This window comes from Macaca fascicularis, chromosome 13 (genome assembly GCF_037993035.2).
Source record: "Macaca fascicularis isolate 582-1 chromosome 13, T2T-MFA8v1.1".
Classification (NCBI taxonomy): Eukaryota; Metazoa; Chordata; class Mammalia; order Primates; family Cercopithecidae; genus Macaca; species Macaca fascicularis.
This window is the reverse complement of record NC_088387.1, coordinates 96,987,343-97,014,883: the sequence shown is the minus strand read 5'-3', so window position 1 is coordinate 97,014,883 and position 27,541 is coordinate 96,987,343. Positions and strand designations below refer to the sequence as shown.

Sequence of the window (27,541 nt, the reverse complement as noted above, 5' to 3'; positions counted from 1 at the left end):
AAGAGAAGAGTGACAAGCCCAGAAGGCAGACCTTAGGGACTCCCTGGCCGCCCAGCTGTCACCATGCCCAGTGGCCCACCTGGCCCGAGGGGTGGGAGCCAGGGCACCAGAGCCACCGCTAACTCAGAAGCACCCTGCTCCCGCACCTTGGTTTGAAACCTAAAGGGAAGGGTGTTGGGTTTTTGTTTTCTTAAAGAAAATCTTAAAACAAACATAATTATAACCAGAACCATAAGAATAATTATAATAAAAGGTGTCATCAGCCTCCCAGTATAAAACTGCAGCCTTTGGAGATGACCAAAAACATCACATTCCAGGGGCCGGGAGCCGCCTTGTGCACAGAGGGGTGGATGGTGGGGGCCTCATAAAAGAACACACAAAAGGCGACTTAGACAGGAAAGCACCAGTACGTTTTGTATGTTTTTTTATTTGCTCCAGGTGGGGTTTTGACTGTCACTTTCCCACACTCTGGATTAGTTCTGATCCCACCACAAGGAGCCCTCGAATCGGCTAAAGTGAGAAATTGGGCCTGAAGACTCCGTACCCTGCCATCTTGCCGAGGGAGTCTCCTTTTAGAAAAAAATCGAAAGGTTATTGCATGAGTCTGGATGAATCCCACTCTCAGCTGTCCACGGGCCCGACCACCTCATCTAGCCCCCTTTTTGGCAGGGAGAACCTGGCTCCCAAGTTCTCCTCCTTCACTCCGTTACAAACCAAGGGGAAGAGCCCACTGTGAGAACACGCCATCTGCAAGCTGTCTCCCTTTCTCCATCCTTGGTGAAACCCTTTGCGCAGAAGGCAACGTGGAAGCTGATGTTTTTACTCATCTCGCTGTTTGAAAGCACCATTATGAAGTCAGGTTGTACAGTAGTTAACAGTACCTTTTATATATATATCTCATATCTATCATATATATATAAACTGTAAACAAGAGGTAACAGCGGCTTCTAGAAACTGATTTTCTTCAAGGTTTCCTGTGTGGTAGGCACCTGAAATACTGTAGAAAAGTGTCTTGTGTGGTGTTCTCATCTCCCTGCTGCTAACTGGGTTCTGTTTTGCGTGACCAGGAATGGTGCTGGCACGACAGCTCAGTGGCTGGGAGGGAATGCTGCCGCCTGAGTGTCTCTCTCTTTCCGTCCCCTGCTTGTGCTCCTATCTGATCAGGCTAGAGACAACAAAAAAAAGATATATAGTAAAAAAAAAAAAACAAAAAAAAAAACAAAAACAAAAAAAAACAAAAAAAACAAAAACAAACCCCAATATATAGATTTCTATAGAATTTCCTTTTTTCCTCTCTCCCACCTTTCCTCTGCAAGGTATTGTTACTATTTTTTGTTACTGATTTTTGCTGCAATAACCTTCTTGTTTCAGTCACAGCAAGAAACAAAACCCAAACAAACAGAAAATCCCTCTGAAAAGAGTAGAAAACAAAAGGTCTGATCGAAAAAAAAAGGGGAGGGGGAGGAAGGGGAGGGAGCTTGGTTTTGTTTTTAAATAGGACTGAAGAATAACATTGAAAAATCAGGAGATGATGTCCAACCCTTTTCGCAAGGCAAAGCCCTCCGGTACTTCCGCCTCTGTGGTTTTTGTTTTAAATTCCTTTTTCTCTTCTGGGTGCTGATACTTCTCTCCATCCTCACGTTCTCGGTGTTTTATTATGTTTTGTGTTTTTTTGTTTGTTTGTTTAACTTTGTGTCGCTACCTCAGTTTGCCCCCATGTCCCTTACACACACGCAAAATACTCCTTCAGCGGAGCGAAGAGGTGGCGGATGACTGGCACGCTCCACGACCGGCCCAGCAGTCTCTGCCTCGCCAAGCGGCTCATGTTGGAGACGTCAGTATAGTGGACAGGGAAACCAAATACCCTGGGGGAGAAAAGGCAGAGAGGGCAGGATGAGCGCTGGCCGGACCAGGCTGCCTAGAAGCCATCTAACCACACAGCAGGACCCGGAGGACCAGCAGCTGCCCGAAGTGCAGGGACAGGGGCACTTGCACCCACCAACTCCCCTGACGCCTGTTTAGTTCTGCCGAGTCTTCTGTCCTTTACAAACAACCCAGCACTCGGATCGCCAACCATGTGACAGGCACTGTGCTAGTTTCTGTGGCCTTAAAGGTAGTAAGGTCATCACTGCCTAGCGTTTCACAACCCAGCAGAAATAAGAGTAATTTTGAACAATCCCTCAGAAATACCTCCAGGACACACTCTCCAGTTCTCCTCTCCTGCAGGGTTAGCTCGGCAACGTACACCTCGAGTCTGCACGTAATGAACACACAGCCCTAGCATCCTCCCCGCCGAGAGGAGGGAAGGTGAAAAGGAGCCGAACTCCTGCCTGACTTCAGAAGCTGAAGGATTTCCTGTTTGCTCTGGTTGTTTGTGTAAATGGTCTCTTTGTCTGGCTAAATCCTAGTTACACTTAGAGAACAAGAAGGTCATCCAGCCCCGAGAGTCCCGTTTGCACCAAATCAGGGTGTTGAGGCTGTAAGGTCTGCCTGGCCCTATGCTGGCTTGGTTTACAAAAGACCTACAAAATGGGCACCACAAGTTAAGGAAGGTCCTGTCGCTGCAGCGGTTCCTTGGGGATCAGCAGGGTCTCTGGGAGACAAGGCAGAAGGGGATTCCTAGACTCCTCTTTTTTTTTTTCCTTTGAGATGGAGTCTCTCTGTTGCCCAGACTGGAGCACAGTGGCGCAATCTCAGCTCACTGCAACCTCCACCTCCAAGATTCAAGCAATTCTCCTGACAGCCTCCTGAGTAACTGGGACTACAGGCACCCGCGACCATGCCTGGCTAATTTTTGTATTTTTAGTAGAGATGCGGTTTCACCGTGTTAGCCAGGCTGGTCTCCAACTCCTGAGCACAGGTGATCCGCCTGCCTCGGCCTCCCAAAGTGCTGGGATTATAGGCATGAGCCACTGCTCCTGGCCCCTAGACTCCCCTTACTTGGGACCAGCCTTAAAATACACAGGAGCCTGATCTACCAGGAGTCCACCCCAGGAGTCTGACATGTTGAGAAATGCTTGATAAAATGCACTGTTCCCAGGACGTTTGTGGAAAACAAGCCAGGTGGGAAAGGCAGAGGACCCCCCCAGCAAGCACAGCGAGCAGAAAAGCCCACACTGCAGCCGGATGCCAGCACAACCCGGGTACCTTTCCATTTCAGTGCACCATAAGATGTCCTCTTTCTCATTCATGAAGACGGGGAAATGCTGGTCTTTGCCCTGCTTTATGGAGTTTGACCTCGTAGTAATGGTCCTCACTTTGCTGAACTAGATGACGAAGAGGAGAAAAGAGGAATAAGCACGAAATCATTCACCAGCCAACACTGGTCATGAGTCTACCAAGTATGTCAGGTACTCGCCAAACCCTGACAGGGCCTGGTCCACCCAGGGTGCTGGGTATGGCTCTGAGTGAGCAGAGTTCGCCAGGCAGGAGCCTCCGCAGACCCCACAGCCCCACTTTTCTTCCTTCTTGGAGGTCACCTAGCTAATCTTAGTCAGATCCATCTAGCCACAGAGTTTTTTTTTTTTTTTGAGATGGAGTGTCGCTCTGTCACCAGGCTGGAGTGCAGTGGCGTGATCTCAGCTCACTGTAACCTCCACCTCCTGGGTTCAAGTGATTCTCATGCCTCAGACTCCCGAGTAGCTGGGACTACAGGCACCCGCCACCACACCCAGCTAATTTTTGTATTTTTAGTCAGACAGGGTTTCACCGTGTTGGCCAGGCTGGTCTCAAACTCCTGACCTCAGGTGATCCGCCTGCCTCGGCCTCCCGAAGTGCTGGGATTACAGGCGTGAGCCATCGCACCCAGCCTAGCCACAGACTTTAGAAGTAGAAGCTGTAGCCACTATACTTTCCAAGTCTTCCAAAGAATTAGTTCTTTCAGAGGTGGAGTAACTTGTAGGCTAAAGGATGCCAAGTTACTGAGGGGCTCAAAGATGCTCTCGGAGCTGCCAGTGGTTCTGAGTGCTGGAACCTGCCGACACAGAACCCAATGCCCCAGGTACTCACTCCAGGAGATTCCAGCTCCAGAGAGAAATGGGGCTTCCACATCACAGGAGGCTGCTCTGCTTTGAAGGTTTTTGTAATAGGTTTTGGCCAAAAAATTTAAAAATGAAAAAAAAAAAGCATAGCACGTCCAGGCCTTGGTAAAGACTCCTCAGTGTTTACCAGAGGGTGGTGGGCGACACTCACCAGGGAGGAAGGGCTGAAGTTCCAGCAGCCCTGGGCCCTCCTCTGGCTGCCCTGCTGCATGACCCTGCACCGTCTCCTAAACTAGCTGGAGGAGCAGGCAGGACAAGGCCCTGGCCACAACTCCACCTCATCCTGCCCTTCCTTCTCCCTGCCCCCCAGCACAGGTTCTGGACGCTGGAGCTGACCTTGGCTATCCTGCCATGCTCCAGACACTCCTGCAGCTCCAGCTTATCATTCACAGTGGATGCCAACGGCCTAGGAGGCAGAAGAGAGACTGTAACGACAGAAACCTGGAGAACAGCAGGAAGGGCCCCAGCTGCACGACTCCCCTCCCTCCCCCAGCAGCCACTTATTCACAGGGTAAGACCCCCCTTCCCCAAATCACACACACACACCAAAACCCTCTTCAAACTCCCCGCAAACACACGAACACACGCTGCAGCTCTACACAGACACAAATCCACCAAGTGTTAATCCTTAAAGGTAAATTCAAAAGTGGTCTCAAATTATGAATAGGCAGATAACACCTAGCAGAAAAGGAAAAAAAGCACAGCTATCTTTACATCAGTTAGTCTAAAATACACTGAGCTTTAAGCATCCCACTGCAAAGCAAGCTTTGGGGGTGACAATGTTTTGTATCTTGATTTGTGGTGATTGTTACATGGGTGTGACCACTAGATGAAATTAATCAAACCGCAAGCCTTAAATGTACAGTTTTAAAAGACTAAATTCTGGGCCAGGCACAGTGGCTCATGTCTGTAATCCCAGCCCTTTGGAAGACCGAGGCAGGCGGGTCACCTGAGGTCAGGAGTTTGAGTTCATCCTGGTCAACATGGTGAAACCCGTCTCTACTAATAATATAAAAATTACCCAGGTGTGGTGGCAGGTGTCTGTAATCCCAGCTACTCAGGAGGCTGAAGGCAGGAGAATCACTTGAACCTGGGAGGCGGAGGCTGCAGTGAGCCAGGATCGCGCCACTGCACTCCAGCCTGAGCAACAGAGCAAGACTCCGTCTCAAAAAAAAAAAGACTTAAATTCTGCAGTTCCCTGAAGACCAAAAATTCTGTGACATTAAACATGTCACTTCTTAGGGTGCAGGCCGGATAACTGACTGGCTGTCCCCTTCAACACTGACCTTTCCTGACATGTAAGGATATTTAAGGAAGGCTTCCCTGACTGGCTCCAGGATCCCAGTGTGGGAACCGCGGGGCCTGCAGTCAAATCAGGTGCTCGACAGATGCCCCCGACTCTCGACCCTGCATGCAGGACCTCTGCTTCTCCTAGAAGCTCAGAGTTTAGTATTTTAGAGTTGAAAGAAGCAGGTGAGAAATCCCCACAGGACCAAGGTCTGTCAGGAGACACTGAATGGTTCCATGAAAATACCTTATGGACCTCATTAGCCCATCCATTTCCCAATACACACATATATCTTGGGACCTCTCGGTGGACAGTTTCAGGCCAGCTGCCCCCATGCCCCATCTCCTTCCCCTCAACAAGCCCTCGCCAGCAACTCTACCAAACATGTATGAGATGGGGAAGGTCCTCCAACTTCATGGGAATAGCAAGGAGGGAGACTGTTTGAGGCCAGGTGAAATGATGCCTTCTAGTTATACCCAGCAGCACACCACGGAGGTTTAACACCCATGACTCAGAACACTCTGGAAGATGCTTCCCTCCACAATGGTCAGGAACTGAGCAGCTCTCAGTGTGCTTTTGAATTGCCAACTCTGGACAATTTCTTTCGCCTAAAAAGCCTTTTTATAATGCCAGTTTTATACCTGATGAAATGAATTTTCTTCATTCCTAGATATTAAAATCTTTATCTGTGTAAACTAACTGAAGAAAATCTCTCCAAAAAAGGACCTGAAGCCAACAAACTGTGTGATTAGTAAAATTAAGTTAAGCAGAACCCTGAACTTGCATGCAGCCATAGCAAGATTCCCTCTCCTGAAACAGGCTGCGGCCACGACTCCCCTTCCCAGCCCCAAAGCCATGCCCATGGCTTGGCTTAGGAGAATCTAAGAACCAGAGGGTTCGGGACACATCACAATGTCAGAAAACCAACTACCTAACTCAGCAGCACATGACTCTTCTTTGGTATAAAGAGAGTACGACTCTAAAGGTCCTGCTTTAAGACCACTAGTTGTTGGTTTCAGATGAGTATTTTCTATACCCTGACTCCTCTTCCTCCTCAAGGAAAAGGAAATAAGGAACATGGCAGAGCAACTAGTCATTCAGCAGAGGCTGGCCAGAGAGGGCCCGGCTCAGGGGCCCCCCAACCATGGGCCATCCCACCTGCAGTCCCAGCCCACAGTCCCCCAGGCCCGGGAGCTTTCACCAACCTGTTCATACCGGGAAGGTTACCCCAGAAGTAGCGGGCCCTGTGTGCAGCTGACACTTCTTTGGCATCAATCATCACAGGGTTGGACTACAAAACAGGAGACGGTTTGAAGATGAGCCAAGGAGGAGCATGAAACAGCGCCGGCATGCTGCTGGGGTCGAGCCTTAAAGCCTCAAAGCCTCTTACTTCTCTCTCAGGAGCCACACACTGGGCTAGCCTGCAGCCTCCAGGAGAAGCTGGAATTACACCTAGCCACATTCCACAAGCTGTCACTGGAACGTTCTAGATCAGCATTGTCCAAATGAACTTCTGCGATGGTGGGATGTCCTCTACACTGTTCAATTCAGTGGCCACTAGCCCACTAGTACAGGTGGCTATTTTGTACCTAAAATGAGGCCAATGTGATTGAGGAGCTGAATGGTTAATGTTCATGTAAATAGCCGCATGTGGCTGGTGGCTACCATATTGCACAGTGCGGCTCTAGACTGTCCAGAGGCTGGGAGAGCCCAGGCTCCAGCGAGTATGCGTGTGTTTACCACGAGCCCTGATTATAACTCAAATAGACACCTGCTCACACTTATAGTCAGAACACCAGCTCACAGTGTGACCCACCCAAGACTCAGGAGCACGGGTGGGCTCGAGCTCCCAGAAGGGCCACTCCAAGTACGCCTCCGGCAGCAGAAGCCCTCTGCACGTGGCTCAGACTCGGCTCAGGGTTAAACGGGGACTCACATGATAAGGAATGAAAACTGAGCTGAGTCCTGTTTTCTTCTCGAGTACCAGGGAATGAAGATAGGCCCTTCTTGCTCAGGGAAAACTGATTTTGTCCTCTCAAAGGTCCCGGTGTGTAACGAACACCATACAGAATGCACAACCCCAGGAGTCTGGCGCTCCACCCAATTTAGTGACAGGTCCTTCAACCCCGGAGGTTCACACCCACAATGCCACCTCTTAGAGTGAGACCACTGGCTCTTTCTGAGGTAGGCCTCTAACCCTGCTTCCTCCCTTTCTATCCGGGAAGCCTGGGGCTTCCCAAACAGGCCCCTTGCAAAGCAGAAGTCACCAGTCCCCAGCTCCACAATGCAGATGAGACAGGATGAAGCAGCAGTCCAAGGTAGAAGCCATTAGTGAGCTGGCCAAACCAAGGTTGCTGGCTATACCTCGAGAAATCGTGAGATGTCCCTCTTGTCACTAACGCCCATGGCCACCACATTCTCAAAGAGCCAGAAGAAGGGGCGATCATCTCCCTCCTTGGGCCGCGCATCATGCAGGAGGCGGTAGAACTCAAAGAAGAGCCGGCCAGTGCCCTCTGAGAGGTCGGAAGAGAAAGCCATCAGCTGGGGCTGTCTGCATAGGACAGTGGTGTGGCTCGGGCACGGGGAGGGCACGGGAAGACAGGGTCATCGGGAATAGCTGTCCCAGGGCAGAAATATCCAAGGAGGAAGCCTACGTGCAGAAGCACCAGCTGAGAAGGTGGAGGGGACAGGATGGTACCTACCGTAAAGGCCCTTGCGAGCAGGGTTGACGATGGAGAGGTCATTGCAGGGACTGCCCCCAATCACCAGATCGAATGGGCCCCACTCCTGGATCTGGGAGGATAAAGGCAAAGTGATGGGCCTGCTGTCCAGGGACAGAGGCAGACAGGAAGAAAGAGAAATTATCTGTGAACTTGGCAAAGAAGTCCTTTGACACGAAAGAGGAGACCCAGCTGCTCTGCAGGCTCACGACCCTAACTGCAACCATGGACAAGTCCTAAACAAGAAGGGGACCAAGTTGGATCATTTCTCAGGCCAGTGGGGAAATTAGTATCACCCAGGCAGGCAACACAGCCGCCCAATGGGAAGGCGACCCACGTGAACGGCTGAGTCTGAAGGTACCTGGCACTCTGAGTGTCTTAGGCAGGGTGTCTGGGCCATGTGAGTGTCCTCCAATTGCCCTTCAGGACTCCAGAGGGCCTGTAGTCATGGTTAAGGGAAGACCCTGCCCGAGCCTCCCAGATATGGAAGCTGGTAAAGCTATTTGCCAAAAGTACTGGGAGGACAGGAACCTCTCTCTAATCCAAAAAGCTCTCCTAGAAATGGCCCAGAAACCAGTCCAGGGAGTAGCCAGAGCTCAAGTAGGCACTATGTTGCCCAAGCTAGTCTTAAACCCCTGGCTTCAAGGGATTCTCCTACCTTGGCCTCCCAAAGTGCTGGCATTATAGGCATGAGCCACCATGCCTAGCCCAAATTCCCATTTCAATTTGCCCTTTACCCTCTCAAGACAGAGGACAAATGGAAGATAAGGAGAAAAAGAGGCTGGGGCAAAGGGTGAAGAGAAAGAGGGCAAATGAACAAAATGAAAGGAGGCAAGGGCTGCCTCCAGGTGCTGAGTGTGCAGGGTGGGGAAGACGGGCTGCGCCCCACAGCATGGACATACATGCTTCTGTGTGACGCTGCGGACGTCCCCGACGTACATGATCTTCCCCTGGTGCCGCACCATGCCCACCGTGATGGAGTCCTCACACACCTCCGAGGCAATGTAGCGGTCCACCTGAATGCCCAAGTCCTTCAGCACCAGGAGCCCTGCACCAGCCAGCAGACAGCACCGTTACTTGGAGCCATCTCCCTGGCACCCTGGTCTTGGCAGGTGAGCCTGCTGGCCAACAGGACCCATGGGGTCAGCTGTAGACCCAAGTCCTGTCTTTTCCCTGAAGATGCCTTAAATCCTTTCTGGATCCAACTGGAGTATCCACAGTAAGGACATCGAGGCTCTGTCTCATGCCTCATTTGGCCTGTCTGGAAGGCTGTCAAAGCTGCAGAAAACTGACCCGAGTGTACACGGTTCCAGGATCCAGGAAGAATCGCAGCTGACTTTTTGGGGGCCTTTTCTTTGTTGTTGTCCGTCTACAGCTTGGTCCTTCCACACCCTCTTATCACCTCCTGCTGCAATTCTACCCCACCCTTTGAGACTCCACCTGAATGCTCCCTGCTCCACAAAGGTTTCATCAATGCCCTGCCCCACCCAATAGTCCCCTGGAATCCCCGCCCCCTCCGCTGTGAGTCCCCAACTCTGTGCATCCCTTGCCTCCCCATCAGAGTAGTTTCCATTCCTCACTCAGCCCTCTCGTGGATTGCAAAGGCTCTTCCAGACAGAAGAGGCCTCCTTCACTGTGCTTCCCGAGCTCACCACACTGATTTTCTTACTACGATCCCTCCCCTCCAGAAATGCTAGTCGAACTGAGGCAAGGAAACAATCAGAGCAGATACCGAGAGGGTCTCAGGAGAAACAGGGTACGGCACTGTTTCTGCTGCTCCCAATACGTCCCCCAGCCAAGGAGCTTTTACAGCCTCCTGGGGTGTGACATGATTTAAGAAGGCCTCAAGGTTCCAGCCTGGGATACAAAAAGCCGTAAATGAACTTTTCTAGGTTTACAGAAGAGCAGCATGGAGCTGAGAACAGAAGACAAATATCTGGCCAGGGAAGCCACCCCCTCCGCCTCACCCTCTAACCAGGGTCCCTGGGTTGAGACCACCTATCTCTCTGGCCAGACACAAATTCTAAGAAGAGCTATTCCTTTCTTAAAAGCCAGGAAGCCTTGGCTAGGGGGCAGGGCAGGGGGTGGATGTGTCTTCACAACCTCCTAGGACGCTTTCTGCAGTATCCAGAGTCACATGAAGCAAACAATGCCTACAGGGTGACCCAGCATCTCCTAAAGGTTTTCCTAAGGAGGGAGTGGTTCAAATATAGAAAGATATTCTATCACGATGCTTGTCACAGCACTACTTATAATAATAAAAAAATAGTAAATGATCTAATAAGGGTTCGGTAAGTAAATTACGGCAGTTTGACTCAATGGAACCCTACGTAGCACTTACAAATAAAGAATGTAGCTTTGGCTGGGTGCGGTGGCTCATGCCTGTAATCCCAGCACTTTGGGAGGCTGAGGTGGGCGGATCACAAGGTCAAGAGATCGAGTCCAGCCTGGCCAACATGGTGAAACCCCGTCTCTGCTAAAAATACAAAAATTATCTGGGCGTGATGGTGGGTGCCTGTAGTCCCAGCTACTCGAGAGGCTGAGGCAGGAGAATCGCTTGAACCGGGGAGGCAGAGGTTGCAGCGGGCCGAGATGGCACCACTGCAGTCCAGCCTGGGCAACAGAGTGAGACTCCGTCTCAAAAAAAAAAAATGTAGCTTTATATCGCTTGACATGAAAAAGCAGTCATAATATAATAAATGCAAGGCAAGTTACAAAACCGTGTGCATTCACTACCCACTTAATTTATCTATGTATGGAGGTATGGTCATATAAACACACACACACAGAAAAAAATCTAAAAAGGACATATGCCAAAATATTAATAAAAGGATAATGGGTGATTTAAATAAGCCTTCTTTAGACTATCTTGTGTATAATCAAAACACAACAGAACTGTGTTACGTTTCTGTCTTGCTGAGTCTGTCCTCTGAGGCTCTGTGAAATCTCTGTGAATCGGACTAACGATCACTTGATCCTGTGTGGCTGAATCTTCTCCACTAAGGAAGTGCCCAGCAGACAGGCTGCTTTACCACTTATTTTACGTTTTTATTTTTGGTCAAATCTAAGTCCATGCACTGCATACATTTTTACTTCACACACAAGTTTCCCCTTTGGGGTAATATTTTAACAGCTATGAAGCTAACGATCATTTCGTTTTGCCAGAGTTGCCCACACACCTGGCTCCCCTGTCCTGGGACAAGGTGGCCAGAACCTCTTGGGCCTGCACCCCTCACCTGTAGCAATTCCATCAAAGAGAGACAGCACCCGGATGGGCTTCCTCTTCTCAGCTGGGACAGGTGGGTAAACCTTTGGAGGGTCCTAAGCAGTGAGCACAACAGGTCAGATGCACGCCCAGTGGTGTCCCAAGCTCCCACTCAGCGCTGGCCCTCCAGCCAGGCTCCTAGACCCACACACCCCGTGTGCAGCTCAGGTCCCACAACCACAGCTCAGCCAAGGGAGCTCGAGACCACGCCCCAGGCCCAGCACTCACAAATTCCTGGTCGTGGTTATTAGCGAAGAACATCTGGAGCCGGGAGGGCCAGTCCTCTCGCCGCCGCAGCAGCCCATAGGTACCCTTGTGCCCGCACATGTAGCAGTTCCAGGGGTCTTCCTTAATGGCCGCCTGGGCAGCCCCCGGCCCCACCAAGAGGTCTACACACTCCACGCAAAAGCACCTGGAAGGAAACTCAGTGAGCAGAGGAGACTCTCAGCCCTGGTCCAGGGAGGTCAAGGTGTGCTACCTGGAATGGAAAGACCAGGTCTGGAGCATTGCTGGGGGGGAGGGGGGTCTGTGGGGAGGGGAGGGGAGGGGAGGGGAGCCAGGTGGGGAGCGGGAGCCCGGGGCCCAGCCGAGGAGACTGGTCTCACCTGCAGCAGTTGTTGTTTCCGCACATGAGCACCTCGCGGCCCCCGCAGCAGATGGTGCAGTAGGACTGGTAGCCGTCGTCGTCGTACTGATACGCACACTCCAGAAAGCAGTTCTAGACAGCAGCGGGAAGGGTCAGAAACCACCAGGACGGGTCCCAGGACGGCCAGGACGAAGGGAGGCTCTGCACCCGGCCTCACAGAGCCTGACTCAGCCCTGGAGACATGATCCTGCCACCGCCCTAGCCAGGGTCAGGCCCCAGCTGCAGATCTGGGCAGGGGAAACCTCGTCTGCCTGGGCACCACCGTGGACAGAACCAAAGAGCAGCCTGAGGGCAAGGCCAGGAAGGGGGCTGCACCTCCACCTGGGCCTCTGTGCAGCCCTGGGCTTTTCTCCTGGGCTCCCGAGGGCACGGCAACCCTGCTACACTCTGCCTGAGCTTGTCCCCACTGCTCTGCTCCCATCCCCACATCTGGGGACTAAAATGGGGCTTGAGAGAGATAAAGAATCTTTCAGAGGAGAAAAATGAGAGCAAGTGAAAAGCTTGAAGCCCAAGGGCCCATGTCATCAGGACTCTGCTTCCGGAGGAAGCTCTGAAGTCTACGTCACACGCATACCAGGTGTCACCCCGTACACGCCCAGAAGCGGTGGACACAGTCAGCCAGGGGGCCGAAGGGCTGGCCTCAATGGCACCTCTCCTGGGCGGGTGTGCTCCTACCTTGCAGTTTTGGCACATTCCTCCAACGAAGAGGGGGTGTTCCAGGGTGACGTTGAGGCTCCCACAGGAGATGCAGATGTCTGTAAGCAGAGTGAAGGGATGGGATGAGTACAACCAAAGGACCTCTCCCTGCCTGGGCTAGAGCCCAGCACCAGACCAGCCACAAAAAAGGGGTGTGCTGGAGTGGCAGCTGGAAGAGTCCAGGGTGCCCCACAGAAAAGGGAGGCACTGTGGCCCTAGTCTCAGAATGCCATCATCTCAGAGCACCAATGCCACCATCCACAAACAGGGACAGAGTGACAGGAGGACTGAAACTTGCTCATGAGAAGCACCCTGGCTCCAGGTTACTCAGGAGGGATTCCTGGGGTAATCCTCAAGTACTAACCCCTGCCCCAGTCCTCCCAGGCTGAGGGTCCTGAGCCAGATCCAGCAGCACCAGGCTGAGGGAGACAGCCCCGGAATGAGAGAGGTGAGCAAAGGTGAAAAGCTGAAATGAAAGGGGACCTGTAGGCGAGTTCAATCACACCCAAGAGGGGGTGCCCTTCTGTGGCCACTGGGGAGTCCCACACCCTGAAGGCCAGCCCATGCCATTGACAGGAGAGCAGAATCATGGCACCAGAAGACAGACAGACGGTGCATGAAGCACGGTGGAGGTAGTGTGACACGCAGGACGTGGCCCCTGGTCCCATGTCATTCAAACCTTCCTAAGTGCCTATGCTACTCTGCCCCATGCCACACTAGGAGTGCCAGAGTTCCCAGGCAACAAACTTACCCTCAATGTTCCGGCACTTCTGCCGCACCTCATACACTAGCCGCTCTGCAAGGGGAGGAGAGCCGGCGTCAGAGGAGGCCGCGCCTGCTCCTCGGATGCAGGCCTCCTGGTGCCACCCTCTCCAGAAGCAGGCCAACTACCTCTTGTGCGCTCATCAATAATCTCCTTGACCTTGGGCTTCTCCGTTGTGCTCTTCCGGGGCTTTTTGGCTGGTGGAGGTGGTGCATAGGCAGCTGCCTCAGGTTCCACCCACATGTCTGTGTACACTTCTTTGTAGGGATTCTTCTCTTCTGGAGCAGGAAAGCAGGTGCCAAGGTCAGTTACAGGCTGACAGGAAACCCCAGCCCCCTCCCCCACTCTCCTTATAGTGGGGTGCAGCCTGGTCTCCAACTCGTTCCCACCTCCCAACTCTATGGTTCTAGCCAGTTAACAGAGAGCAGGTCATTCAAGTCCTTACCCCAGGGCAAGAGAGACCCCAGTCATTCCCACTGGGCCCCTCTGTGGAGGCCTCGGCAGCCCTCCCTCAGCATGGCTTTCCCAGCCCTGGTGTGGCTCTGCCTGGCGGACAGGGGTCCCAGAAGGCTGGGTACCCTTATTTACCTTCTGGTGGCTCCAGGCCCTTGGGGCCAGAGGGCTGGAAGCCCCCCAGCGCCCATTCAATCATGGGTTTGTTCTGCACCTCCACGGCCTTGGCAGTGTCACTCTCATCGCTGTCATGGCACACCGGGAACAGCTTCCCTGCACGGCTGCTGGCCACCTGGAGGGTGACATGCCAGGGATGGGGTTGTCAGGACAGGCTGGAAGGCGGATGGGTCAGGCTCAAGGCCTGACTCTGAGTAGTGAGGGTGGCACAGGCAAGACGGGAGGAACCGTCCAGGAGGTGGATGTGCATAGAAAGGCGTGAGCGAGGTGGGGAGAAAGGAGTCGCTGCCTCCTGGGCCTCCATTCTGCTCAGGCCTGACCTGCACTCTAACTTCCAGGCCTCCTAGTGCTCTGGGCTCCTCCTCCGAGCTCCCAGCAGGGACACTCACCTGCAGGACCTCGTAGATGGCTTTGCGGTACATGGGCTGCTTGTTGTACGTGGCCTGGTGAAACGCACTGCAAAACGAGCTCAGCGGCATCAGCTTCTCAACACACACCTGAGGGGACAAGCCAGGCCTTGTTTGCTGCGGCTTATACTTGCAAGCACCCACCCCGTGCCTCGTAACTGGCAGGGGCTGGGAGCCTTGAGAGTCAGTCTCAGCCCTGGAGGGGACCAGATGCAGTGATAAATAATTACCCGATGCAAAGAGGAGTCCAGACCAAGAGTAGGGAAGTACCTGAGTGCAGGTGGAAAGGAATTCTAGTGAATTCCTAAAACTGGGCCAGCATCCTAGCTCTCTGAGCCACAGGGGCAACCTAATTATCCCTATGGCTTCTTCCACCCACCACAGGCAGAGTAGGGGTGAGCAGAACCCACTTCTATCACCCCAATTCCAGACTGCCCCCAGCCAAAACCACAGGCCCTGGGATCAAGAACCTTCCCCCGCCCCAGGCTACTGCCAAACCCCACAACTCACCACTGAGAATTTGCCGTCTCCGAACCACATGACCCAGCGGGTGCCTTCAGCTGCTCGGCTCCGGCCCGTCATCCACCAAGACACAATGCGGCCTGGCCACCAGGAGAAGCCCCGCAGTTTCCCCCACACCAGCTCCCCAATGCCAAAGCCCCGGCCGTCCTGGAGCCCCAAGGAGCAGAAATCATTACACAGTGGTCACGAGGCCCTGCCACCCTGATCCCCCCATGGCAACCCCAGCCCTGGGCATCTGGGGGGCAGGACAGCCAGGAGGGAGCTCCATCTGAATGAGGCAAGACAGAGCAAAATCGGGGAGACGAAGAGGCCCAGGGTCAGGTGGAGAGAGCGAGCGGCCCGTGGGAGATGGAGAGAGGAGAGCAGGACGGGAGGAGCTGGCGGTGGAAGGCCCCCGGAAAGAGCTGGCCACAGCTGGTGAAGAAGCCGCTCACCTCGTACTCTGGCTCATCATCGCCTGCTTTGGTGGCGTTCTTGTCCCCAGCATCGGCCCCCACAGGCTCAGGTGTGGTAGCCACAGTGGGGGATGCGGGGTCAGTGGGCTGCTGCACAGCAGGAGGGCTGGCCTCCTCCACCTTCTGAGACTCCCCGGGCCCCTGGTTTTCTTCCACAGCATTCATTCCTGCAATGACCTTGGCTTTCTTCTCAGCCTGGGGAAACAAAAAACAAAAAGTCACCTTGACCTCTCCAGGAATTAGCAAGGCCACCTGACACTCAAGGGGACCATGTTTGACAAAACCTGGGACAGTGACAGACGGTCAAGGGCTGGAGAGAACCAACCAGCTGCCTTGCCGTGAAAAATGGAAAGATTTGAAGTAGAGAGGTGAACTCAAATCACGCAATTCCAGCCTTCTTTTCTGCCTTTTAGGAAACCTTCCTCCCAGATCTAATCTTCCTCAATCTCATCAGCATATCAGTTGCCTACCCTATGATATGGATACGTTAATTCTTTTTTTTTTTTTTTTTTTTTGAGACAGAGTCTCACTCTTTCACCCAGGCTGGAGTGCAGTGGTGCAATCTCGGCTCACTGCAACCTCTGCCTCCTGGGTTCAAGCGATTCTCCTGTGTCAGCCTCCCAAGTAGCTGGGATTACAGGCATGCACCACCACACCCAGCTAATTTTTGTATTTTTAGTAGAGACAGGGTTTCACCATATCGGCCAGGCTGGTCTCTAACTCCTGACCTCAGGTGATATGCCCGCCTCAGCCTCCCAAAGTGCTGGGATTATAGGCATGAGCCACCATGTCCAGCCTATGGAAATGTTAATTCTATCCAAATATTAGTCAGGCACTATTGTTTAGACACAGATATTGGTTCCACCCTCTCCTATCTTAATCAAGACTAAGATCTTCAGCCAGGCATGTGCCTGTAATCCCAGTTACTGAGCAGGGAGGATCACTTGAGCCCAGGAGTTCAAGACCAGCCTGGGCAATATAGCAAGACCCTGTCACCAAAAATTAAAGAAGCAGGGTGGACCCTCTCTTCTTCTCCACAATTTCTCTGGGCAATCAATCCCTCCTATTCCTGGTTTCCAGGCCACAATTCTAGTTTTGTGCTGTCTGCTGATGATGAAATCACTGCTCTGGGTTTAAAAAGCCCATCTCCCCCAGCACATGCTCAAACACCATAGGAAGCTCCCCAAGAGCCGCCTGTTCCCATGCTCAGATGCCATGTTGGAGTTCTTATGGATCACACCCAATGTATATTGTTACCAGATTCGACCCCTTCTATGTGCACCCTTCAGATCCATAAATACTGTATTCATTCAGTTATTTACTGAGCAGGCACTATAAACCAGGCGTGCTCTCTGCCATCCCACCAACAAATTAATAAGCCAAACCCTAGTTATTCTCCCATTGCACAGCCTCCATCCTTTCACCGTATCACACTCGTCTTTCAGGCTACGATCCACGCGCCCATTCCTTCTCACAACCCGCTCCAGGATCCCTACAAAGGAGAATGAAATCCTTGATACTTAGCTCTGAGAACCATTAGCCTTTTACTGAATCTAGGAAACACGGCTCTCAGACTTCAAGGCTCTGCACCCATTTCCACCATACCAGATTCAGAGGGGAGAAAACCCCATTTTCTACATGCCTTTCAAAAGAGCTCCCCCAGGGGCCTAGAGCTGCAAATGCAAACCCATCCTCAAGGGTAAAGAGGATAAGCAAGCAACCTGGAGTAGGAAGAGCTCTCATCTGAAGTTGGAGCCTCTACATTCCTTTCGGAGCCTCACAACCAGCAGCAGTCCTTTCTGGTAGGAGTTGCTCCAACATAAAAAGGCACTTGAGGGAAGGATTTCTGGTAAGCTTTTCTGACCTGTTTAAGAATCTGGTGTATATACGGACCAATGATTCCCAGGACTCTCCCAAAGCCTGTCAGTGGACCCCCCAGATCCAACGGTCCCAGGTTAGGAACCTTTGTTTGAAGCTCAGTGGTCCAACGTATTGTCTTATAGATTCATTTAATTTCACTGAGTCTTCAAGTCTTTGCCTCCAAGCCACAGACCAAATCTGTGTCTTATGGCGATTCCGAAAACACTGTAGATGTTAAATCCTAGTTTTTCCTCTGACTCAACAAATTCTAAAACAGGATAATGCATCTTTTGCCCCCAACCCCCAAACAGCTGGGAAAATGAGCTCATGGATGGCGGAATGAGCTCACGGATCGGACTGCGGGGGTGGAAGAATGTGGAGTAATTGCTCATCGCTCCCTAGTCCCACTCTCACCTGGCCAAAACTCTGCCCTCCCCTTCCTACTATCAATTAGCCATCGCCTCCTCCCAGAGAGAAGGTGCACTGAAGTGTGGACCCCGCTATGGGGGAGGGTGCCTCCCTTCCTGGGATCCTCAGCTGCGTCAGTTACCCTCGCAGAGGAGCCCACACCTCGCGGCTGCTCCTCGCCCACCACGCCTTCTCAAGCTTCAGGCATGGGTGGCTGACCTAGGGTGATGCCTGGGATGATCCAAAGACCCTGTTTCCAGGCGTGGCGAGGCCCCTGAGCCAGTACAAGGTGTGCAGGTGGCAGAGGGCGGGAAGGGGAAAGGACCCGCTATCACTTCCTCGACAGCGGCAGCAGCAGGTGGGCTGGGCTGCTCCCCAGGTCTAGGAGTCGTGCCTGACACCACCCTCAGCACTCCCCCACGGCCCCTTTGTCTCTCTTCTCAGCCCCTTCACAGCGAGTTCCTGAACATTCTTCTTCCCCCACAACTTCCCCCAGCTTGTCAGATGCCGCGCTGCGAGCTGTTCAGCATCCCCAGCCCACTTGGTGCAGAACACGCACCCGGCCCGGTGAGGGCTGGCGGAGGAGGAAGGGGCCTCCATCAGGACTGGGGCAGTGGGGTGGGGGAAGGAAGAAGGGGGTGGGTTAGCAGCGGGAGGCCTGACGAAAGGGGAAGAAGGGGCAGCCGGAGCTGGGTGGGGGAGGGGCCTCATTAGAAGAGGCCTGTCTGGGGCGTAGGGAAAGCACCCCTTCCCCCTGCACTCCTGTCTTCCTCCCCAGGCAAACAATAAGAGAAACAGGGGTAAACTCGAGGCTCTCCTATTTGGGCTGCAGGCCGCTCACCCCCGGGTGGGGCAGAGAAACCAGGCGGCATTCAAGAGACACCACACCATTCCCCACTCCCTGCTGGCTCACGGAAGCCCCTGGTCCTGGAGTCCGTCCAGCCTGGGAAAGCCACCGGGAACTCCGGTGACTACTGCCTCCTGTCCACTCCCATCTCCTCAGGCAGTTGTCCCGCCTCCACCTCCCCCTGCGACTGCAGCGCTTCCCATTCCAAAGGTCAGAGGTCTGAGCGCCACCGCCCCCAAGCCCATGCGGCCTTGGGCTACCCTGGTGTCACAGGCCGGCCCCCTGTCAGGGTCGCACCGTGCCCTCCGCCCCCCACCACTTCTTTCTGGCGGCCTGCCCGGAGGCTTCCAGGAACTCGCAGGAGAGGAAGCTGTCCCTCTCAAGAGGCCGCAAGCTGGCAGGGCCCTGAGGAAAGCGTGGTCCCCCAGCCAGGAACGCAGGTCAACAGGGAAGTGCCAGGCACCCATCTGCCAGCTCAGCTGAAGCTGCCTCCAACCCAACTCCTGGGCTACCAGCTCCGCGTGCCCCAGCCTGCAGTTACCACTGCCCGGGCTCCCAGCCGGCTGCTCTTCCTGTCCCCCGAGGGCGCCAGGTGCCACTGGAGCCCTCGAGGAGTGGGGCCTTGGGGCTCGTGGGCAGGGAGGCGGCGGGCCAGCACTAAGTCAGCATCTCCAGAACTCGGGCCAGGCCGGGACGCCCCGGCTGCTGCGGGCTGGGGAGGCATACTTGACTCTTCAAACCCGGAGGGCTGCGGAAATCCTCCCACCGGCCCTGCCGCCTCCCCGCCCCCGGTCTCCCCGGGGCTCCGTCCAGGAACCTACCCATAAGGCCAGGTGCAGCCCCTCTGCAGTCGCGCTCAGGTGTGAGCCCCGGCCCTGAAGCTCTGGAAGTAGCTGCCCGTCTGGGGGGAGGGGAAGGGGGCGATGGGGCTGGGGGCGGAGGGGGCCACTGGGAGGGGAGGGGGGCGGCGGGGGGGAGGGAGGGAACATTTTCTTTGTCTAGGACTCCAGGTCACGTGGGCCCCGCTGGAGGGCCTGGTTGGCTGCGAGCGGCCCGGGGAGGGGGCCGGCGCTCCGACGCTGGCGCTGGGCCAACCCCTCTCCTCCGGTCCGAGGGGCGCGGGGCCGGGGGGCGAGGCCGTTCCCCGCCCGTTCCCAGGGCCCGCCCAGGCCGGGCTGCAGGGAGCGCCCCGCCTCCGGGAAGACCGCCCGGCCCCTCCCCCAGCTCTGGAAGAGATTAGCGCGGGGCCGGGGGGCCGGTAGGGGAGGGAAGGGGCTGCTCCCGAGCCGCCTGCCCGGAGGGAGCCGGGAGTCCGGGCGAAAGCAAGCCGGAGCTTTCGGACGGCCTGGGAGAGCCGGGAGAAAGTTGTGAAAAGTGAGTTTCTCAGAAGCACAACCAAAAAAAAAAAAAAAAAAAAAAAAAGAAAAAGCTTACAGATAGGAGGCCCAGGAAGCTGTAGGAAAACTCAGCACACAGACGGAGAGTGACAGCAGGCGCGCGCAGACATTGGGAGCGCTCCAGATCGGGGATGTTTGGGGGGGCTCCCGCATCCACACTACAGGTGAATAGAGAAGCAGAGGGGCCTCAAAAAGCGCGGCGTGAGGAGGTCAGGCTTCGAGTCCCAGGGCCCCTACGTCACTCCGGGCCTTCCCTGGATTTCTCATTTTCCTGTTTGCAAGGTTGGTCGCGGCGAGGGCGCTCCTTCAGAAAGTTCAGCAATTCCTTCATTCCCAGGCTCAAACATCTGCAGATCGAGAAGACCTGACTCCTCTCCTGGGGCCTCCAGGTGCGGCCTCCAGGTGCAGCCTCCGCCATTTCAAGCTTCCTCCTCTTGAACAAAGGCACCTACCCCCAAGGCAGACGCAGTCCCCACCCACAGCCCTCCATTACGTTGGCTGTAGGATCAGATAAAGAAAGAGACCCTGTTGGCTCTGCCCTCCAGGGGTTGAAGATTCCACTAGACTTGGAGAAATATGAAAAGATCACTGTAAAACAAACATATGTAAAGGTAACTATGCCACAAATACCAAGTAGAAAAAAATGGGCGGCATGGATGACAAAAGAGGTTAGAGGTGAGTTCCAGGTGGGCAGACTGGGCCTGGAGGCTGGATCGGACTTGGAATGAGGTGAGATGGGTGGGATGAGCAAGAGCTGCCAGGCTGGGGAGGGAGGAGACCCTCGCCCACCTCCACCCTCCCAGTACACGACAGGGCAAGGTAATGGCAAGCCTTCAGGTGCGTCCGTGGGTATATTCTGTAGCAGGGAAGAATAACCGCAGGTTTTCTGACAAGATGAATGAGTATTTTGGAAAGATCAGCCTAGTTTCAGTTGGCAAGATGAATTAGAAGGAAGAACCGAGGAACTGGAGGAAAATGCTCCCAACAGCAGAGGGCTATTTGGGCAGCGGCACTTGTTAGAAGATCTGGACTTGGCCGGGCGTGCTAGCTCATGCCTGTAATCCCAGCACTTTGGGAGACCGAGGCAGGCGGATCATGAGGTCAGGAGTTTGAGACTGGCCTGACCAACATGGTGAAAACTTGTCTCTACTAAAAATACAAAAATTAGCCTGGCGTGGTGGCGTGCGCCTGTAATCCCAGCTACCTGGGAGGCCGAGGCAGGTGAATCGCTTCAACCTAGGAGGTGGAGGTTGCAGTGAGCCGAGATTGTGTCACTGCACTCCAGCCTGGGTGACAGAGTGAGACTCTGTCTAAAAAAAAAAAAAAAAAAAAAGATCTGGACTTCAGTTCTGTTTCCACCACCATGACCTTAACCAAGTCACTTAACCCCCAAGAAATCTGTTGTCTCATCTGCAAAACAGGAGTGATGACATCAGCCCTCTTGGGCCATGGAATGCCAGCATCCCCTAATGACAATGAGACAACTCCCTAGGTGCCTGGCTCCCAGCCTCTGTCACCTGGGACATACAGGTGCTGGTATAATGAAGTCATAAGATGTGCAGTGAGGGAGCCTCCCCTCCCCCCGAGGGCCATCAGAGCAAGCAAACCCTGAAGAGCAAGGACCCCAAACCAGAGAGCCTTCTACCTAGAAGACTTGGGTACAGAGTCCCCCAACCCTGAGACCCAGAATCCATACAGCTAGGAAAAGAAGCTATTCGAAAAACAAGCAAACAAAAACACAGGCCGTCTTCTGTTCCAACCCATCTTTCAACACAACTAAGGTATTTGCCTAGTACACATTTCCGGGGCTCCCCAAGCGGAAGTGAGAAGCCCAGAATTTGTCCCTCTTGCCTGCGCCCAACCTTTAGGGAATGCAGTATGACTTGCTTCGCTGCTTCTCTCACTGATACCTCTTCTGCATCCATGCTGGTCAATGGGCCTGAGAACTCACTTCAGGCATCCTCTCAAAAGAAGTTTCTGGTTCTGGCTTGGTGGCCTTTTTCAGACACTGTCTCATGTATGATACCCGCTCTTCCATTATAACGTGGCTAAACACCTTAGACTCCACATTCTGTGGTCCTGGGACATCAGACTGCAATGATGCCATGTGTGTAGCAAGGACTCAGTGTCAGAACTGGTCAGAACTGTTCACTTTCTCTTGGCCCACATACTAAGTAGCTGTTCCCTCCTGCCGTCAAACTTCCTTATTCTCATCCTTTAGCATTAAAGTCAAATCTTACCTCTTCCACACAACTTCCCAACAAGCTAAAGGAAGCCTAGGCTCAAAGGTGTCCCCTTAACAACCCAGAGCATCTTCCTTCCCTCTCCTGTAACTATGCAGACAGGAAACACTGCCTTTTCTAGACTGAGTCACTTAGAGATGTGTCTTCTTTGTGGTCAATGCACAGAGTCACACCCCAAAGCAGAAGAGACCCCAAGATCTAGAGCAGGGGAGATTTTACTAAAAGGAAAAATCCCCTTACTAAGATGGGGCAATCATCAAGGATCCTCAGGTCACACGTGCTCTTGAGCTTCCAAAGTAAACCTCCCTGGCAGTTTACCAGATAGGTCTTTTGATTGAGTTAAAGACAGTCAACTCAAATACCAGCATCATGTAAAATAAGCCATGTTTTTGGATTTGTTATAAAAGTATGTTGAAAGGAAGAACTCCTGGACGAAAAGAAAATATGCTGGATGTCAAGAGCCTAAAAGAGGTGCTGGAAAGGAAGTATCCAGTGTGGTCCAACGGAGAGAGTGACCTGAGAATGACGGCACAGTTCCTGTTTGGTGGGCAGACAACAGTGATCCCATAGGCCTCCAAAGCCCAATAAAAATACCTCTGAAGGACATTTCTCTGCCCTGATCCCATATTCATCAAGCAAACTTCCAATTTTAATTACATTTTCCAATAACTCTGATACCAGTAATTTGCCAGAAAACAGCAGGACAAGTATTATGATCTGTGTGGTGAGGACATGTCCTGTTATCAATTGGTAAATCTAACATTCTGGGGTGCATCACTCTCCTGGGTCTTTGAAGAGTCATGATCATAAGTGTGTTAATGTGACTTTCCAGCCTCAAAGAACTGAGACGAGACACTAGTCCATCACGATACTTCTCCAAAGAGCAGCAATGCCTGGAGCTCATGCCTGACGTTTTACTCAAAGTTCAGTGCTCTGTGGCATGCTCTATCATAAAATCCAGTTCTGGCAGGATAAGGGTAGATGATGTTGCTGCCATCCCACAGGACATTTACCATGTGAGTCTCTCTACTCTGAATCAGAGAAGCCATGGTCCCTATAAAGCCATCTGCAAAGCAACACATATGAAGTCACTGCATGTTTTCCACCCCACACATATTCCCACCAACCCCAAGACCAGGGAGACTTTATCCAGACAAAAAGAGAGGTCAGGATGGATGTCTGTTCTGAACCTGTCCTCCTCCCACCTACAGCTCAAAAGCCTCAATGCCAATCAGTCAACACTCTGCGTGACATTCTAGGCCCCCACGAATCTGGAGGCCTCCGTGTGATATCATGAAGCCCACGCTTTGCCCGCCCACTTGCTATTCCTCATGCTGTTCCTTCTTCCTGGAAGGCTCCTCCCCTTCAACTTTCACCACCAAAACCCTGCATATCTTTCTACACCAGTCTGCCAGTGACCTCCACCATGAAAGTTCCTCTAGCCCTGCACTGTCCAGGACAGCAGTTACTGGCTGCATGTGTCTATTTGAATTAAATACAAATTAAAATTTAGTTCCTCAGTCACACTGGCCACATTCCAAGTGTCCAAGAGCCACATGTGGCTGGAGGCTACTGAATTGCATGGCACAGATTTTAGAACATTGCCATCATCCCAGAAAGTTCTTTTGACAGTGCTGCCCTGGCCCCTCGCCCTTATCCTCCCCTCCTGTCCCTTTCTCCTTTACAAGATTAAATATTCCTACAGGGCAGGGACTGGACCTCATTCACCTTCGTATGGAAGCAGTGTGGGCTAGAGCATCTTGCCCAAAATAGAGGAAACTGTTTGCTGAAATGAATGCAATGTTGTCTCAGGAACCGTAGACAAGAATTCTAATCGTTGCTAAGAGGTCCCAGTCTAGGGCTCCCAAAAGAGGCCGAGAATCTTTGTTTTCCTATTCCCTTGCAATCCATATGGAGGTTGCAAGCAAATGACCAGGACTGGGCTGCTGGCAGTGAAGCTAAAAATAGCCATGGAGCCAACAGCATGGAGTTAGCAGGACTTGTTGCTAAGGAGACCAGTCGCAGAGAGAGCAACTAAGCAGGGGGAAGGTGTCAGATGTACACCCAGAGAGCAGAGGGGTCCAAAGGCTCGCACCTAGCGGTGTTCTGCCTTCTGGCAGCTCCTGGTTGATGCTCTAAGTGGGGCAAATGTTCCCCCTGTCCCTCCGTAACCCATCTCCATGGAAACCACCAGGACTGGGGTGAAGTACCAGCCCCTGGAAGGGAGGCCTCTGCCTGGAGCTTGTTGTTATGGCAACATCCCCCCTTCCTGTCACTCTCTCTCTCCTGGCTTCTCTGAAGGGAGAGAGGTGGGGGTCTGGTCTTGGCTTAGCCAGCATGACCAGGAAACACCCGCTTCCTGACAAGACTAGCCTGTAAGGGGCTCTCCAGAAGCTCCTGGAAGCCCGGAGAGACAGAGCTTCCTTTCTTTTCACAAGGGCCTTGCAGATCATCTCGCCAGGAGAACCCCAGACTCACTTTGGTTTAATTGCATCTGGATCACCCAAGGAGGGCTTTAAAAATACAGATTCTTGGGCTCCACCTGTGTAGATCAGCAGGCTCAGGGTGGGGCCCAGGAATCTACTAACACCTCCCTGAGTAACTCTAATACTAGCCAGGTGTGGAAACACGGAGAGCCCTGGCTGTCTCTGTTACAAATGAGGACACTGAGGCCTAGAGAGTACCCAGCCCACCAGAAGGGTCAGAGTCATTCACTGGAGACTCTGGAGAGAAGTCTGGAGAGAGGAGGGGTAGCAGAAGGAGATGGAGGTTAGCTCCCTCAGGGCATGCGCCCCAGGTGAGCCCCTCCTCTGGGCCTTTCCCGCCTGCTCCCTGTTCAAGCACAACCTGCTGCTGTTGGATGCTGGACTGTGATTTCAAACCAAAGCCCCTGACAAGCTGCCCCCTGTGGTGGAATGCGGAAGGTAGGGGGCTAGGAGTCTGGTTCTCAGAGTAGCCCAGGCAGATGATTTGGGCTGAAAGAGAAATCCATCCTCCTGAAGAAAAGCAAAAGGGTCACCATGGCAACTGCAGTGTGCTGCCTGGTTGGGCTCTATGCCATCACCCCAAACCTGGGCCCTGAAGCAGAACCTCCTCCCTGAGTCTGGGGAGAGGAACAGCATTTGGGCAAATGCGGTCGGGCAGGGGCACCCCTCTAACCCCTGCACTGACCAGTCTAGTTTTAGAACCTGTAAGGGAACTGTGCTTTATCCTGGGAGCCTGCCTGAAGCTCACCTAAACACCGGATAGGATCGGTCGGTCCTTAGTACCTGCAATAGGTAGACTTGGGGGAAGGGAAGCAAAGAGGTGCAAGAGCTAGTAGACGCGATGGGGCTCTAGGCTTCTGTTACTCACAGCCTAACTGTGTACCCAAGACCCACCACACATGAAACCACAGCCCTCATTCAAGACAGCATGCAATTAGATGGTAAATTATGTGGTAGGGATGCTTTCTACATGTGCCGAAGGAACTCAGAGGCAGCTGGGATCAGTGAAGGCAGGAAGACTCAAGGGAAGATGAAAGAGCAGAAACTAGGAATGGGCACAACCTCCCAGGTTTTTCAGACAGGAATGGCCAGATCTAGGGGGCATCTGCAACTGCATGAGCTTCCTGGCAGATGAAGGGCAGGAATGAAAAGCACAAGCACAGCCTTAGGGTATTGTTAGGGAGGGGGAGTGGTAAGGGGCTTTTTGCACTGACACTCTAGATGAATTCTTCTAAATCAAGAGAGGAAGATGCAGGATGGGGAAGCCCACCTACTGGAAAGGCAGTCCTTCCCTCTTGCTGATACCCTCACCTCCCCTGCTCCCCCCACCTCTATCCCAGAGCCCCTGGCTCCCTCATTCTCTCCCAGCCAACCCTACACTTCCCTAATGGTGTATGTTGGGAAGTCCCAGCCCAGCAGCTGCGCCATCAGGCTCTGAAGCTTTGGTGTCTGCCTTCCTTTTCCCTACAGCTCTGGGTCTGCCCCATAAGGGGAAGGCTTCTCCACAAACCCAGCTCTTCCTTCCTGCTCACTTCCACCCCCTATCCCGGAACTGCTGGGTCTGTACAACTCTACCAGTGACTGAGTCTGGGGCCAGGGAGCAGAGATGCCACGGCGAGGGGGGGAGGGTGGCAGTGCCCCATGACCCCGGATCTCACATGCCCCTTACCAGGAAATTCAACTGGGAGGGGATGCCAGGTCTTTCACTGAGCAGGGTGCTGAGCAGGGCGTTTTATAGCTGATGACGAGACCTTAAATAACCCCTAGCTTCTTTGGGTCTTGGTTTCCTAACTAGCCTAATGGAATCACATGTATCTGCTAAATATTACAGATAAGATCAAAGGAAGCCAGGAGGGACTCACATTTGAGAGGTGAGGGACTTCATGACAAGTTTGCTTTAGGGACGTGTCGATGCTGTCACTTTGCTTTAGAAACTGGACCCTGGAGAGAAGTGTTAAGTTTATACTAAGAGGCGTGTGGGCCAAAAGGAACCTGGTAAACCTTAACAGCCAGGCCTGTTTTCCCCACCCTTCCCCCACCCCTTCTCCAGGCTCCGGGGGTCAAAGGGAGGGGCCTAAAGGAGCCGCATTCAGATTCAGGCATGCAGACCCTCTCAAGTTTCAGGGTCCAAAGAGAAGACTCCAGAGGATCCCAGCAGACAGGCATTGCGGTAACTATTGCTGAAAACAGCGGGAACCCTGCCATCTCCATCCGAAAGGAAACATTTAAATTCCTGTACCAAGTCCTTTCCGGTCTTTTCCCCCAAACCCTGTTTGGAAACTGTTCCCTAGGTCTGCCGCCTTAGAGTCCATACTTCTTCCTTGCTTGTTATTCAAGATTAGACTGGCAACCCAGGCCATATCAATCACCCGTGCTGGGCACATCACTAAATTCCCAACGTGATTAACCTGGCCCAGGTAGTCATGTTTAAGCAAAATGTGCAGAGAGGCCCCCACTGCCAATGTAGGTGATACAATAAATACATCTACGGATACATCTGTGTGGGACTCTCATCTGTGCCAGATTTGGTTTACTTCTAATCATCTGAAGCTTGGTGGTTTTCAAGCTGTAGTAAGTCCCAGAATCATCTGGGGGGCCGGCTAGAAAATCAGACCTACAGGTACTGCCCCAGAGCTTCTGCTCCAGGAGTGTGCCTTTTTAATGCACTGCCCAGGTGGTTCTGGTGGGATAGCACACAATCCCACCCTTTGAGAAACACTGAAGTCTAAGAGCATCTTTGGTATATAAGCAAGTTCATTCAATTCTTGTTTTTTTTTTTTTTTTTTTTGCCTCACAAAGCTGCCTTTCCAATAGCATCTAGCATCAAATATACAGGCAGCTGAGCTGTTATTCCTGTTTTTGCTCAAT

The 27,541-nt window shown here is 53.0% G+C and overlaps 1 protein-coding gene across 19 annotated transcripts in view; it reads right to left on the bottom strand.

The window, feature by feature from the left end:
- Positions 1–407: 407 nt before the first annotated feature.
- DNMT3A (DNA methyltransferase 3 alpha) overlaps positions 408–27,541 on the bottom strand; it is a 109,791-nt gene continuing 82,657 nt past the window's right edge. For 6 of the 19 annotated variants that reach the window (XM_074012184.1, XM_074012186.1, XM_005576392.5 and 3 more), the window contains 17 exons: positions 15,412–15,627; positions 14,966–15,124; positions 14,438–14,545; positions 14,007–14,163; positions 13,547–13,696; positions 13,407–13,451; positions 12,635–12,714; positions 11,919–12,031; positions 11,542–11,725; positions 11,285–11,369; positions 8,951–9,096; positions 8,031–8,121; positions 7,693–7,841; positions 6,534–6,619; positions 4,377–4,446; positions 3,148–3,266; positions 408–1,865 (listed from right to left, as the gene is read on the bottom strand). In XM_074012184.1, coding sequence (XP_073868285.1) covers positions 1,724–1,865; positions 3,148–3,266; positions 4,377–4,446; positions 6,534–6,619; positions 7,693–7,841; positions 8,031–8,121; positions 8,951–9,096; positions 11,285–11,369; positions 11,542–11,725; positions 11,919–12,031; positions 12,635–12,714; positions 13,407–13,451; positions 13,547–13,696; positions 14,007–14,163; positions 14,438–14,545; positions 14,966–15,124; positions 15,412–15,627 — 2,100 coding nt within the window. In that variant the 3' untranslated portion in view covers positions 408–1,723. Of the gene's footprint in view, positions 1,866–3,147; positions 3,267–4,376; positions 4,447–6,533; positions 6,620–7,692; positions 7,842–8,030; positions 8,122–8,950; positions 9,097–11,284; positions 11,370–11,541; positions 11,726–11,918; positions 12,032–12,634; positions 12,715–13,406; positions 13,452–13,546; positions 13,697–14,006; positions 14,164–14,437; positions 14,546–14,965; positions 15,125–15,411; positions 15,628–16,817; positions 16,925–18,613; positions 18,721–19,088; positions 19,451–19,981; positions 20,385–26,535; positions 26,615–27,541 lie in introns of those variants that run through there. The other 13 variants (XM_065527302.2, XM_005576398.5, XM_005576400.5 and 10 more) reach the window with 13 other exon arrangements.